Source organism: Lissotriton vulgaris, chromosome 5 (genome assembly GCF_964263255.1).
Source record: "Lissotriton vulgaris chromosome 5, aLisVul1.2, whole genome shotgun sequence".
Classification (NCBI taxonomy): Eukaryota; Metazoa; Chordata; class Amphibia; order Caudata; family Salamandridae; genus Lissotriton; species Lissotriton vulgaris.
Window position 1 is genome coordinate 1,055,334,905 of NC_141693.1, and position 13,738 is coordinate 1,055,348,642.

The 13,738-nt window shown below is 46.3% G+C and overlaps 1 protein-coding gene across 4 annotated transcripts in view; it reads right to left on the bottom strand.

The window, feature by feature from the left end:
- Positions 1-13,738, bottom strand: part of CNNM2 (cyclin and CBS domain divalent metal cation transport mediator 2) — a 1,082,606-nt gene that overhangs the window by 79,547 nt on the left and 989,321 nt on the right. For 2 of the 4 annotated variants that reach the window (XM_086922710.1, XM_086922708.1), the window contains exon 6: positions 10,277-10,339. The exons of the other annotated variants lie outside the window; for them this stretch is intronic. In XM_086922710.1, the coding sequence (XP_086778836.1) occupies positions 10,277-10,339 (63 nt within the window). The remainder of the gene's footprint in view (positions 1-10,276; positions 10,340-13,738) is intronic. 4 annotated transcript variants of the gene reach the window in all.

Consider the following 13,738-nt stretch of genomic DNA (forward strand, 5'->3'; position numbering starts at 1 on the left):
ACTTTCACAGACACCATCAGTGCCTGCTATACTTCCATCATGTTCATTTACTTGCTATCCAGATGTGATCTGTTTACATATGTTAGTTCTGCCCACGTCCTTTAGTTAGGATGGGGTGATGCGTCCCCGGCGGACCTCTACTAGGGCGGTCCCCGACAAGTTATGTTGCTATTTGTTGTTTGCAGGGTACAATGGCTTCGGCAGATTTGGGTTGCTGGAGTGGGAGGGGAATGGGTCAGTTGGGGTTTGTTAAGTTTCAAACAACCGGGACGATTGAGATGCACTGCTGGAAGCCGCTTATGGATAGGTATTACTAGGTCAAACTCAAATGCTCAATTGTTATGTTACACTGTGCTGGGAGTGGGCGGATCGATAACTGTTGGCGTATATGGGGTAATATGCAAACAGACGTTGTGAATAGTAATGATTTGAATTTCCTAACATGGAATGTACGAGGCCTCACAAATCCCAAGAAGGTGCGCCAGATTTTTGCATGTTTAGATAGACATCATATTGATATCGCGCTACTACAAGAGACCCATTTGGATCCAACTTTGCGTAGACCTATTGGAACACGGTGGGCGGAGACATGTACTTCGGCGGCATATTCCTCGTACTCTAGAGGGGTAATGATATTGGTCAAGAAAGGCACTGACTTCAGAATTGAACGCACACATATAGATAGAAATGGCCGATATGTGATTGTCTCAGGGAAGTTACGAGGGCAACTGATAACGATAGTGAATGCGTACGGCCCAAACACTGACTCCCCCGAATTCTTCCAGGAACTCTGGGATCGCTTGTTAGACTTTGGAGACACTACGATAGTCTGGGGGGGCGATTTCAATGTCACGCTGCGGGCGGCGGAAGACCGCTCGGCAACCTCCACTGAGCCTCACAAAAAAGCCAGGGAGAAATTGCGGGACATTATAGAGGACAGGAAGCTCAGAGACATCTGGAGAGTGTGCAATCCAACTAGACCAGGTGAAACACAGGTAAACATGGCGCATGGGAGTTGGTCCAGGATTGACTTCTGGTTAGGGACAGATAATGCGCTACTGTGGACCACGAAGATAGCCACACTCCCCCGCACACTGTCAGACCACAATCCTGTGGTGCTCACTCTGAAAATTCCTCACTATGCACCTCCACCATTCAGTTGGCGTTTCAATGCCCGTGCATTACTAGACCCAACATATGTCACTGCTATATCGGAAGCCATTACAGACTACTTCCGCTTAAATGAAGGTTCAGTTGAGGACCCATGTGTCCTATGGGAAGCATTCAAAGCGACACTCCGAGGAGTGTGTATCAGCACCTCCGCTGGGATACTGAAAGATATTAGGGCACAGATCACTAGACTAGAACACAAACTGGCGGCAATGGAGCAGGAATATGCGCGCACGGGTAGACCGGATCTGCTAGGCGAGATTAAACAGACACTTACTGTGCACCAACAATTTGCAGACGATGAACTGAAGTACATCACCAAACGTCCGCAGGCTCGACAATTTGGAGAGGGGGGGCGACCCGGCAGAGTTCTAGCGAGGAAAATATGTGGGGAAAGAGGGGCGCAGACACTTACTCAGATACGTGACGAAAAAGGTCAATTGCATACACAAGCTGCTGACATACTTCGTGCTTTTGTTCACACCTACTCAGACCTATACACCTCGCGACAGCCTGCGACATCTCAGGAAACGCTGCGCTATTTACAGGATATAACCATTGCATGGTTATCGGATGGACAAAGAGAATACTTGGCCCAACCCATAACTGTTGAAGAGGTGACCGCCATAATCCACGCACTTCCAAACGGTAAGGCTCCTGGGCCTGACGGGTACACATGCGAATTCTATAAGAAATTTGCGGACCTACTGGCCCCGCATATGGTCGCAATGTACGGTGCCGCCTTTGACCAGGCGACTTTGCCCCCGTCACTACGAGAGGCAGTGATTATCACCCTTCTAAAGCCGGGTAAAAGACCTGATGACTGTGACTCTTATCGTCCACTCTCTCTTTTAAATGTAGACTCAAAGATCCTGGCAAAATTACTCGCGGACCGCCTGCAGCCCCTAATGACGAACCTGGTCCTACCGGACCAAGCTGGGTTCATCCCGACGAGAGACACCTCCCATAACACTAGAACATTATTTGCACTGTCCCACTATCTTACTCCACAGACTAAAGCGGTGGCGGTCATGCTTGACGCTGCGAAAGCATTCGACTCTATCGAATGGTCTTATATTCTAGCGATTCTGCAGCGGATGGGATTTCCGTCAAGGTTTATCACTTGGGTGACACTGTTGTACACGAATCCACAGGCGAGAGTGAGGGTGAATGGGTACATTTCTGAGCCTTTCCCCATAGCCAGGGGCACAAGGCAAGGATGCCCGCTCTCACCACTGATATTTGCTTTGGTCTTAGAACCCCTTGCGTGCATTATTAGACAGACTCATAATCACTCGGCCCTACACTTCCCTGGGAGGCCTTTGCATATTTCGTTATATGCTGACGATATGCTTCTCTATGTGCGGGATCCTGAGCAAAATCTTAGCCCATTGTTGCGGGAATATGTAAGATTTGGTCGACACTCCGGGTTACAAATTAACTGGGAGAAATCCTTCATCATTCCCCTCACTGACACCACCGTCCCCTTCGACCCAGAGTTTCCATTGGATTGGCAAACTGACCCCACGAGATATCTAGGAATCTGGTATAGTCGTGATCCGGAGGAAGTGATAAGGACAAATTATGGCAGAGTGCTTACGGATCTAGACAGTAAAGTAGATAGATGGATACAATTACCGTTATCCCTGGCGGACAGAATAGCCATTGTTAAAATGAATATCCTGCCCAAGCTACTTTATTTATTTAATAACATACCGATCACTCCACCCAGGGCTATCTTTAAAAACATAACCTCGCTGGTGCTGAAACTGATCTGGGCGGGCAAACAGGCACGGATTGACTTGCGAACACTCACACTACCCTATGAGAGGGGCGGCTTTTGTGTGCCAGATTTTAAACTATACTACTTGTGCGCACAGGCACAATATGCAGCTCATTGGTATCACCCCACTCCTTACCTTACACACTTAGCTGTTGAAGAGGGAGATGCACAACCAACACCGCTAACTGCGATAATCACCCACGAACGACCACCGCTCCACGCAAGGGACATTAACACAATAGACACTACTGCCCGAGCATGGAAGGCACTAGGAAGGATGGCTCAAAAATTGCCGTTATATGCTCCGGCGCTTCCATTACAGCACCACCCTGCGCTTTCGGTCACAACCGAACAAGTGGGTATGTCCATTTTAAAGCTGGTGGGCATAGACACATTTGGTGATCTGTATCACGATGGCACCTTCCGCACAGTAGACAACCTAACTTACATCAGCAATCCCACACCACTCTTCAAATTCACTTACTATAGGCTACAGAGGGCACTCAAGGAACTATACCCAACCTACCCAGAGGAACCGCCGGCCCTGCAAACTCTGCAGCTGATTATCGAGTCATCTAATGTTTCCCATCTAGTGTCTAGAATGTACACGGTAGCCCAAAGCGAAATACCATACACTTCAGATAAAGCGTTGCAACGTTGGAATGCTTCCTTATCGGAGCCACTAACGGATAAGGAATGGTCCATGGCCTGCACACTCCTTAAACTACTTACCCCGAATGGTAACCTCCGCATCACACATCTCAAGTATCTACATCAAATATATCACACTCCACTAAAACTGTATAAATGTGGGTTACGTGAGGATGCCAGGTGTAAACGTTGTGGATATGACGAGGCTGATTTTATACATCTAGCTTGGCACTGCCCAAGGTTACATATCTATTGGGAGACAGTCACTAATATGCTGGGTAAGATGGTGGAAGTCGATATAGAGTGTACCATGAAAATATGTCTACTGGGGCTGTTACCGAATGTAAAAGCAGGGAAACTGAAGTTCTGTGCCATTGCTCTGTTACTAGCTAAAAGACAGGTTTCCAGATGCTGGGGGGGTACCACCGCGCCGAACATCAAAGCCTGGCTCAATGATATGACTTACTGCAGGGATAAGTTGCTCACATATGAGGAGGAACTACCCTGTAGATCGCGTCCCAAAGACTTTTGGTGCTACCTCACAGACTATTTACTTACCATTGAAGTGGATGAGGAAGCTGTATAAATTGGGGTTGTTGGGGCATAGCAGATGATACCCACATGGTCAACGCCGACTCTATGCACAATGTGATGAATTAGACCTACCTACAAAATGATCAATGGCATGTAACACACGGGTGGCGACAGAGTGCAGTATTGTCCTGGTTTTTTCTTCTGTTTCGGATTTCTGTTATGTAGAGTTTCAACAAAATTCAAAAATGAAGTTCTCATGCACGTCAGGCACACTTGAGTGTATTTCATAAGACATGAAGCCATATTACAGTAGCAAGATTGCCGCCGGACCCCCGGGCTGCCGGTTACGAGGCTGTGTGATGTTTACTTTTATCTTTCTCCTGATGGCGGCCGGCCCCAGGGTTGTAGGCCATTGGCTGTGTTTATCTGTGCAACTTTTTGATAATAAAGATTGATATTGAACTTCAAAAAAAAAAAAAAAAAAAAATAAAAAGTTTAGATCAAGATGAAAAGGCCATGGGACACCATACACACTTAGTGGGTCCAGCAGAGGGACTAAGGACCCAACAAAAGAGAGGACCCACACCGAAATTGCAGAGGGTGAGGTGGTGAATAGATCTTGCCAGAAGGATTCGCATTCAGACTCAGAGGAGCAGAGGGACTCCTCCGGGGGCAAGAGCACACACTCATTGGTCACAGAAATAGTAGTTATGGAAGGGGGTGTGGAGACAGGCCAACCTCCATTGATGAGAGATGAGTGACAGAACAAGAGCTAACTGCCCGACACTTGAATCTGGCATTGTTCCACCGGCCGTGAACCAGCAACCATCAAAGGACTATACAGACAGGGCACCCAATGCAACTTTCTTGGAAGAGGTCTATACACACTAGTGGTGCATGCTGGCGACACCACTGGATCTAGAGGACTTGCAATCCTGATAAAAAAATCTCTACCTTTATGAAACAACCCGCAAATGGATGGACCCGAGTGGCATATTCTTATGTGTAACAGGCACATGAAGCAGACACCATACCACAATCGTATGCACCCCAGACTGCAATCCCCTGTACTCCTTAAAGTGGCAGACATGCTCTTAGAAACCCCCACATCCTTCCACGTGATGGTTGAGAATTCAACAACGTCATGTGCACAGTAACAGACCGGTCAGGAAACCATGACAGAAACACAGGTATCACAGGGCTTGCTCGCTTCGCAGACACTCTCGGGTTCACTGATATATGGAGGTCCCAGCATTCATACACCAAGCAATATTCATACTTCTCGGGGGCCCACAATGTCTTCCTGCTAGAACCTGAAACTCACAGCCAACATAGAACCTGAATGCCTGAGACCTACAAAATAGTGAGATCGTACATGGCCTCCAGACAGACACTGAAATCTTCTTCCAAGAGAATAAAGGCAATAGACTCTCGGGTCACATCGTGAGAGGTGTACAAAACTATATAGAGACAGGGAGCTAAAGAAAAACGAGAGGGAGGAAATAGAAAAGATGGAGCACCAGTTACTGACCCTGGAGAGGCAGGAACTAGATAGGCTGGACCCGCTTATCTCCTGACAACTAGAAGTCTGTATACTAGAATATTGTGAACTGTCCCAAGAAGAGGCGAAGCGGCAGAGACTGGCGACACTGCATTGTCTTTACGAAGCAGGGGACAAGGCCGGAGAATTGCTCTTCTGGCTTTGCAAAAAAGAAGCAGACGCCAGATGGGTAGGCTCCATTGTGGATAACCAGGTTGCGGCATCTTTTCACAGATGAACAAATAGTATCAGCATTTGCCAAGCACTATAAAGACTTTTATGACTGGAAAACATTTAGTACCACAAACAACATCGATAAATACCTTGCAGGAATATCAGTTCCTAGTCTAGAAGAGAGCGACATAAAAGCACTCGATGAAGACCTGACTCTGGTGGAAGTAGGGGAGGCTGTGCCCGACTGAGACCAGGTACACCCTGAGCCCATATGGTTTACCCGCCCAATTCTTTAAAAAATGTAAAGATCTACTGGGCCTACACCTCCTGTATCTCTATCAAGACGCATATGAGGAGGGGACTCTCTTAGCTGACCTCCGAACTGCCAACATTGTGACCATTTACAAGAAGGGCAAACCCAGAGATAGGTGCAACTCATATTGCCCCATCTCACTGCTGAATACAGAGGACAATATCCTTGTGACAGTCCTGGCGACGTGACTTTTGCGAGTCATAACGACTATTATTCACTGCGACTAATCTGTGTTCATACCCAGCCGGACAACTAGATGGAACCCCGCAGAGCACATAATTGGATGATGGCCGTACAAAGTGGCAAAGATCCACATGTTTTCATGGCACTAGATGCAGAGAAAACTTTTGACGCGGTGGACTGGCCCTTCTTAGACGCCACTCTTGTTAGATTCTGCCCAAAATTTAGAAAGTGGGTGTCGTTACTGTGTACTGCACCTATAGCAGCAGTGTGAGTTAATGGTAGGATCTCTCACAGATTTCCGATATCCCATGGGACCAGACAGGGATGTACCTTGTCCCCACTACTATTCACACTCTTAATTGAACCCCAAACATGTGTAATCAGACAACACCCCAGGGTAAGGGGCTCCGGGCCCACACCTGACGCCAAACGAAAGAAAAAATATCACTATACGCAGACAATATTCTTTTGTTTCCCATAAAACCAGACACAATATTCCAAATACTAGAGGAATATGGCCAGGTATCGGGATATAAGATCAACTGGCACAAATCAATACTATACAGCCCCAATGAAGGAACAGAATGGCTGCCATTGCCCTGAGACCTTCACGTTGCTACGGAAGGATTCCAATACCTTGGGATCTTTCTAACACCTCACACAGAGGCCTGCGGCACACATACCATCCTACGGATATTATCAAACGTTAAACTGGATGCGGACAGATGGAGAGAATTACCGCTCACCATAATGGGGCGGACAGTCATGTTTAAGAGGATTTTCTTGCCCCAATTCCTGTATACATTGCAGAATACATACCACCCTCTCCTGCGAACGTGAGTTAGGGTAATAGACTCCGAAATTCGAACACTGCTATGGTTAAAGAGACACCCAAGAATTGCTCTAAAGATGCTACAACATAATCCATACAATGGGGGATTAGCGCTCCCGGACATCGAAGCCTATTACTGGGCGACCCACCTTACCCCTATAAATGACTGAATACATGCAGCACAGGACCATCCCACATATCAATTTGAAAGATAGGCATTGACACCACACACATTTCTATACTATCTGTATGGAGAAAAAGGGACACACAGTTAGCTTTCCGCAACACGGGTCACCAAAGAGGTATGGGAACAAACTACTAAGACCCTGGGTTGGGCCTATGAGATAACTAGGGCTACACCATTGTGGAAGAGAAATTGGCTCAAAGAAGTGGGCAGGCTCCAGTGCTTCGAAGCATGGGACATGTTGGGGATCTCCACATGGGTGATATCACAGTAAAAGGTGAACTTAAACTATTTCCTACCCACCAAACTGAATTCAAACTTCACAACTCCCAATTCCTCAAATATGCTCAACTACACCACACATGGGGAAGAGGAGGAGTAAGGGACACTGAACTACCAGAAAACGCTCCACTTGAAGGGAGAAAACTGCAGGAAGAACTTACGACCAAAGCAGTCTCACTCACTTATAAAACAATAAATAATAATATGCCAAATACCCTGGGTAAGCTGAAGGAAACTTGGGAGAGAGACCTGGGGGAAATGGAAGAGATAGACTGGGAAAAGGCCCTGGTGCACACTAGAGAGGTCTCAATAAAAGTCAGACTCCATCTCATTTAGTTTAAAATCTTACACTGGGCCTAATATGACAGGGAAAGACTCCTTAAATTGGGGCGGGCAGAGCCCGCCCTGTGCCTGCGCTGGCTAGCTGCCACAGGAAACTTCCTACACACAATATGGGAGTGTTTCCGCATACGGGTGTACTGGGGCAAGATAACTAAAGAACTCAATGCAGTGCTGGGTGTCTCTCTCCCAGCTGACCCGCAATTTATCCTGCTGGGAATCCCATGCAATATTGATGTCCCCAGACCCAAACTACTTTTCAGCTTATTTGGCCTAGTAGTGGTGAAGTGGAACATAGCACGGTATTGGGGCACACAGGAGACTCCAACATTACACGAATGGAAACATAGCATGGATCTCTAAAGGGCAGCGGAAAGGGTGACATACAAAAGTAGAGGGTGCCCCAAGAAATTCACAAAAATTTGGAGTAGCTGGATGAACTACTATGGTCTGACGTAAAGTAACGATGACACTCAAACAACCACGGGGGGCACAGGACTAAAGGAGCACAGACAAACTTAAGGCATTGGGGGGACAAGTGAGATGGAGTACCAGGACAATCCTAACACACAAAAGGACCATATACAAGGTTCTGAGCCTGGCAAGCGCCAAGAACGAAGGTAGTCATTCGAGAGAGGAAAGCGGTATGAACTTGCTGGTTAAGGTGCGATCTGTTGCTATTGTTATGTGACAATATTGTTTTCATAAATAAATAAAACAATAAAATGTCTTTATAAAAAAAATACAGGGAACCATATAGAAAGACAAAAGGAATAATTAAAATAACTCTTAAAAAAGAAAACGAAATAAAGGAGTTGGGGCAGGTGGGCCTAGATAATCTATCACCTTTAAAAGATTAGAGGAAAAAGGGGTTGACATGGCATATGTGTTCTGGAGCTGTCTGTCAAATGCATTAGTAGAGGGACCGGACGCACCAATGTCTGTACAATAGAGGGTTCATTATTAGAGCTATTTTAGTGCTCAAAAACTGCAAGAGACACCAATTGTTTCATTGACTTGCCACTACTTATGGTCCATAGGCTCTTTGCCATGCACTGGAAAGCCCAGAAATGACCAGATGTTGTCCACTGGTGTGAGGCGACGCTGAAGTGGGGTAAGGCGGAAGCGGTGGCACTGAGCGAGAAGAGGGTTGTTGTTGATTACGCAAAATCCTCATTGTAGCACAATAGGAGGTATGCAGTTACTGGACTTACAAACATATAAAGAGGAGCTGAACCATCCCCCCGTCTCAGACCCCAACCAATCCCTCCCCTGAGATTATCTTGCACCTCAGTCATATGACTCTGCACATGCTGTTTGTTGTTATGTATATCCTAATACTGTATTGTATGCCTCTCTTGCGTTGTGCTTTGTAACGTTAAAGAGTGCCTTACAAATATCAGGAGTAGAAGGAAAACATGCCACATTCAGAGAAGCTAAGAATGTGATGGTACCACAGCATGACCGGTTGTTATCTACTGTTTAAAAAGTACAGGAAAAGAAGGACCAGTGACTCCTGTCAGTAATATTGCGTTGTTGCGCAAGTATAATTTTTGGAAGAGTACACTGCCTCTGTAATTGAAATAAAGATATTGATGTGATATCCATATATAAGACATAATGTTGAAGCTCAATAAAATTGGTTACAAATAAATAAAAGATTAGAGGAAAACCTATTTTGACACCCTCAAGCTATAAAAAAAACGATGCCACAAATATATATCTGATGTAAAAAATATTGATAGTAAATTCTATAAACGTTTACGATAACAATTAACATGTGAGAACGTCCGTGAAATCGATGCAGAAAAACAGTGTAGTCATTGCCATGCAACAGTGTATTCTCTAGGGGGAGTGGGTTAGTGGTGCAATTTTATATTATTTTTAAGGAACAAATGTAGGTTCAGGGAGGTGAAAAATGTAAGCACCTTAAGTGTTTCTAAGGGGCATCATCAGTAACAAATTAAGTGATACTATGTTTTATACAATTACTATTATTTTGAAGAACAAAGGCATTAGTGTCCTTGTCTGAAATGGTCGAGTGCTTACATTTATAAAGCACACATTAAGAGGCGATCTTCTCTGCGTTTGTTTAGATTCAAAATCTGTAATGTGACACATTCTCTCCCTGCATGTCAAACCAAACCCAAGCCATCTTACCTGCATAGCCTATTTATTTGGTAGGTTTGCTGCCAACAAGTACTGTAAAGGTAACATATGAGATGAAGATGGAACTAACTTTATCATCTTAACGCTGAACAAGAATCAGGAAAAGAAGCATGCATATTTACCTGGGGAGCCAGCTAACGACTCAGTTCTGCTGACAACAAAGGTACGGGACAGGGACAAAGGAACTGAAAGGGAGAGAAAAAAGGTAAGACACCGAAACCAGGACCAGAAGTAAGACAGGAGGTGGATACTTGATATGATCTGGAAAGGGAGAGGCCCACAAAACCATTGAAACCAAGTTAGAATTTGAGAAACAAGATATGACAACAGCAATCATAACTTTTGTTAGGCTTTAGACAGGTTATAGATCATTAATTTACTTTTGAGATCGTTCTTCACTGAAACTATTGATTACACACAGGGAACATGAAAGCGGCAAGGTAGATTTAAAATAAAAAGGCCCTTGACGTTTGCATTCAAACAAAAGACAATGTTAGTTGATAAATTTACATATTTCATATTTATCGTAATTCGTGTAACAGATAAAACGTAGCGTGCTAATTACAAAAAAAAAGAAAAAAACACCAGAAATGGTTACTGTGTTTTAAACAAGCACGCAGAAATCACAGTTCTGGAAGATTTTTTAACAATGTTCCCATATTTCTTTCATTTAGATATTTGTCTGGCTGTAAAATGAAAATATTTTATCACCTATGGTTTGCTGTTTCAATTCCAGCCACATATGTCGCGGGGACAGACACACAGAAAAGCAAACCTAGTCAAGCGGAGAACACTATGATGAACCATCTCTTACCTGGTATCTATTCCATAAAAAATATATGCCGTACTGTACCTTTAGAGCTTACTTTTCCCTTAACTAATTCTCTCTACAGACTGCCGTCTTAAAAAAGGAGTGATTGAGCAGGTTTAGGTCTCTTTGAGTGGATTACAGATTTTCCATTCAGCAGAAAATGTGTGGGGTGCACCACATTCCAAAAGGAATTTACGTACAGAAATATTGGACTCTTTTCTGCCTGGAAGTGAGGCTGAACACACCTCAAAGAGCTTATGCTACTAGGTCGTATTGGAATGTGAAAATAAATACACTCTCCATTGCGCTTACAAATCCCCACGTCAGTAGTCGGTTGAAAATGGTGATGTCCAACATCAGATGTCTTTTTTTTTGGAAGAAGAAAGTATGAGAATAAGATTTTTTCATCTTCTGCATAGCACGACTAATCCTAAACTCCCATCCACTTCTCAAACGCAGAACTTGTCCCTTACGGAAACTCACAAAGCATTCCAGGGAATTCAACTAGTAATTGATCTTGTACCTAAGTGGGGGCCCATATGTTCGCTAAAGTGATTCACATGTTCCTCAGGTCAGCCTTGTTGTACCTCAGTGAGTGCTGTGTCTCCGGCTTGTATGCACTGGAAGTGTTGGTGGAATAAATAATCATTCTTGCTACCCCTGCCACCTTAGTGGCTGCTGGTGCCCAGACCTGTTGCTGAAGGTGCCTATAGCAAAGCCTGAACTGGTCCTTCTTAAATATGGGCATCTCTTGAATGAGGACAATATCCAACAAAAGGGACTGAATGTATGCCAGAATGTCAAACACTTTGTTGGTGAATGATATCCCCTTACATATAAGGATGTCAGAGCAGTGGTGTAACAAAACTTGAGGGGGCAAGTACATGGAGGGGCCCCATCTTCGGAGTCAGTTAGAAGCTCTCATGCCAGAGTACTGTGCTAAGGTGCTGAGGGGGCCCCACAACGAGGGCTTCGAGGGCCTATTTTAGGCCACTGTGTCAGAGCACACGGGGGCAATGTAAAGAAGCATAAATGAACCCTGACACAGTCCATAGCATCAAGATTCTCCCGAGTGACAGTGCGAGCCCCCCCAACATTCACACTACAATGGACAACAAAATGGCCAAAAAGAACATGACAGAGCCATCATCACAGATGAATTGCTTTAAAGTCCTTCCTAAACCACCTGTACCCAGATATTTCAGAAATGGGGGTGACATGTAACATAAGACCATATCCATATTGCAATTAGTTGTAGTAAAATCAGTGTAACCAGAGCATAACTAACCAACCACCTTGCTCTGCAATCCAAATCTGCCAAACATCTTTGAATTATGTCATCAACTGGTATAATGCCTCTAACCTTAGAGTATAATTGTTGGACTTGGCCCTTATGGCAGGTTCACCCCTAGACTTTTTTCTGGTAATGGTGACTGGTGGTAGTGATTTTTGGGTTGTGCACTTTCACTGTGTCCCAGTGGAAAGTGTGTGCGCACTCTGAGTGCATGCGATGAGATAGGCCTGCCCTCCCATAGGAATGCATGGGGAATGTATGTGTCCCTGGTAGTTCCTGATGCGTGGGGTGTACAGGTTCGAATTTGATATGTGCGAACTCGTGAGAGTGAATGCTTCGCAATGGTGTGTGTTGCATGAGTGTGTCATATGTAGAAGTGCTACTTCTAGGAGTTGGCATATTAGAGTAAAATGTGTCTGGCGTGTGATTGGCTGGAGCTGGCTGGTGAGCCTGGCTCCAGGAAGGCTGGATGGGTCTGCCCGGTGGTGAGTGGGAGATTAGCATGCTGATGGCTGGGGAGGATTGTACCTGTGTCCTGAATGAGGGTGGGTTTTCCCCAGACAATGCTGGCTCCACCCCCTGTGGTGTGACTGATGACCCTAGCCCTGCCAGTGAAAGAAAGGGGAGGTTGGGCCATCAAGGGTACTCCCAAACCAGCTGCGACTGGTTTCTCCCCCACCCTGCACCTCCAAACAAAGGATTTAGGTGTATAAAAATGGGGCTGTGTCCCCACTGAAGTTGTTCTCTTTTCTGATCCTGCCAGAGGGGGCTGTTGCTGCTGCTGGGGCCAGGAGGACCGCCACTTGGACTGTCTCCCTGCCTGGAGACCCAGTGTGCTGGCTCTGGCCCAGCCTTGCCCCCCTGCCTGCCTCCAGCCCCTGCTGGAGCTTGTGCTGTGCCTACAGCCCTGAGAGCGCTGCTCTCTGCCCTTCAGCGCTGGGGAGCGCTGGAATCCCTTGGCTAGCGCTTGAGAGCGCTTTATTTGGCTCCTAGCGCTGTGAGCGCTTTATTTTGTCCTCTGGCGCTTGGGAGCGCCTGTTCTTCGCTGCTAGCGCTGTGCGTCCTTTGACCGGTGCCCACCCGGCATTCGCTGGCCTGGCTGTGCTCGTTATGTATTCTCGAGTGCCCACCTCGATTCCTTGAGGGATCTCACCCAGCCGGAGCCCACCCGGCATTGCCCCGTGGTCGTGACTTCATTATCGAGGGAGCCCACCCCTCGTTTGCCCAGGAGATCACCGCCACAGCCCCGGGACCGAGAGAGTGCAGCCGCTGACGTCACCCGGAGAGCCGCGCTGTGATTGGTTACAGCTGCCGGAGGCTCGCCGGGTGACTCGCGCCGTGATTTCGCTGCCTGCCTGAGAGGCAGGAAGCACCCGAGGAGCCAGCGTCGTCGTTCTTCCCCCTCCCCCCCGGGCTCCGAGGAGCGAGAGGAGATCCCCGGTGCCGAGCGAGGAGGCCGCAACTGTAGGAGAGTCCCGA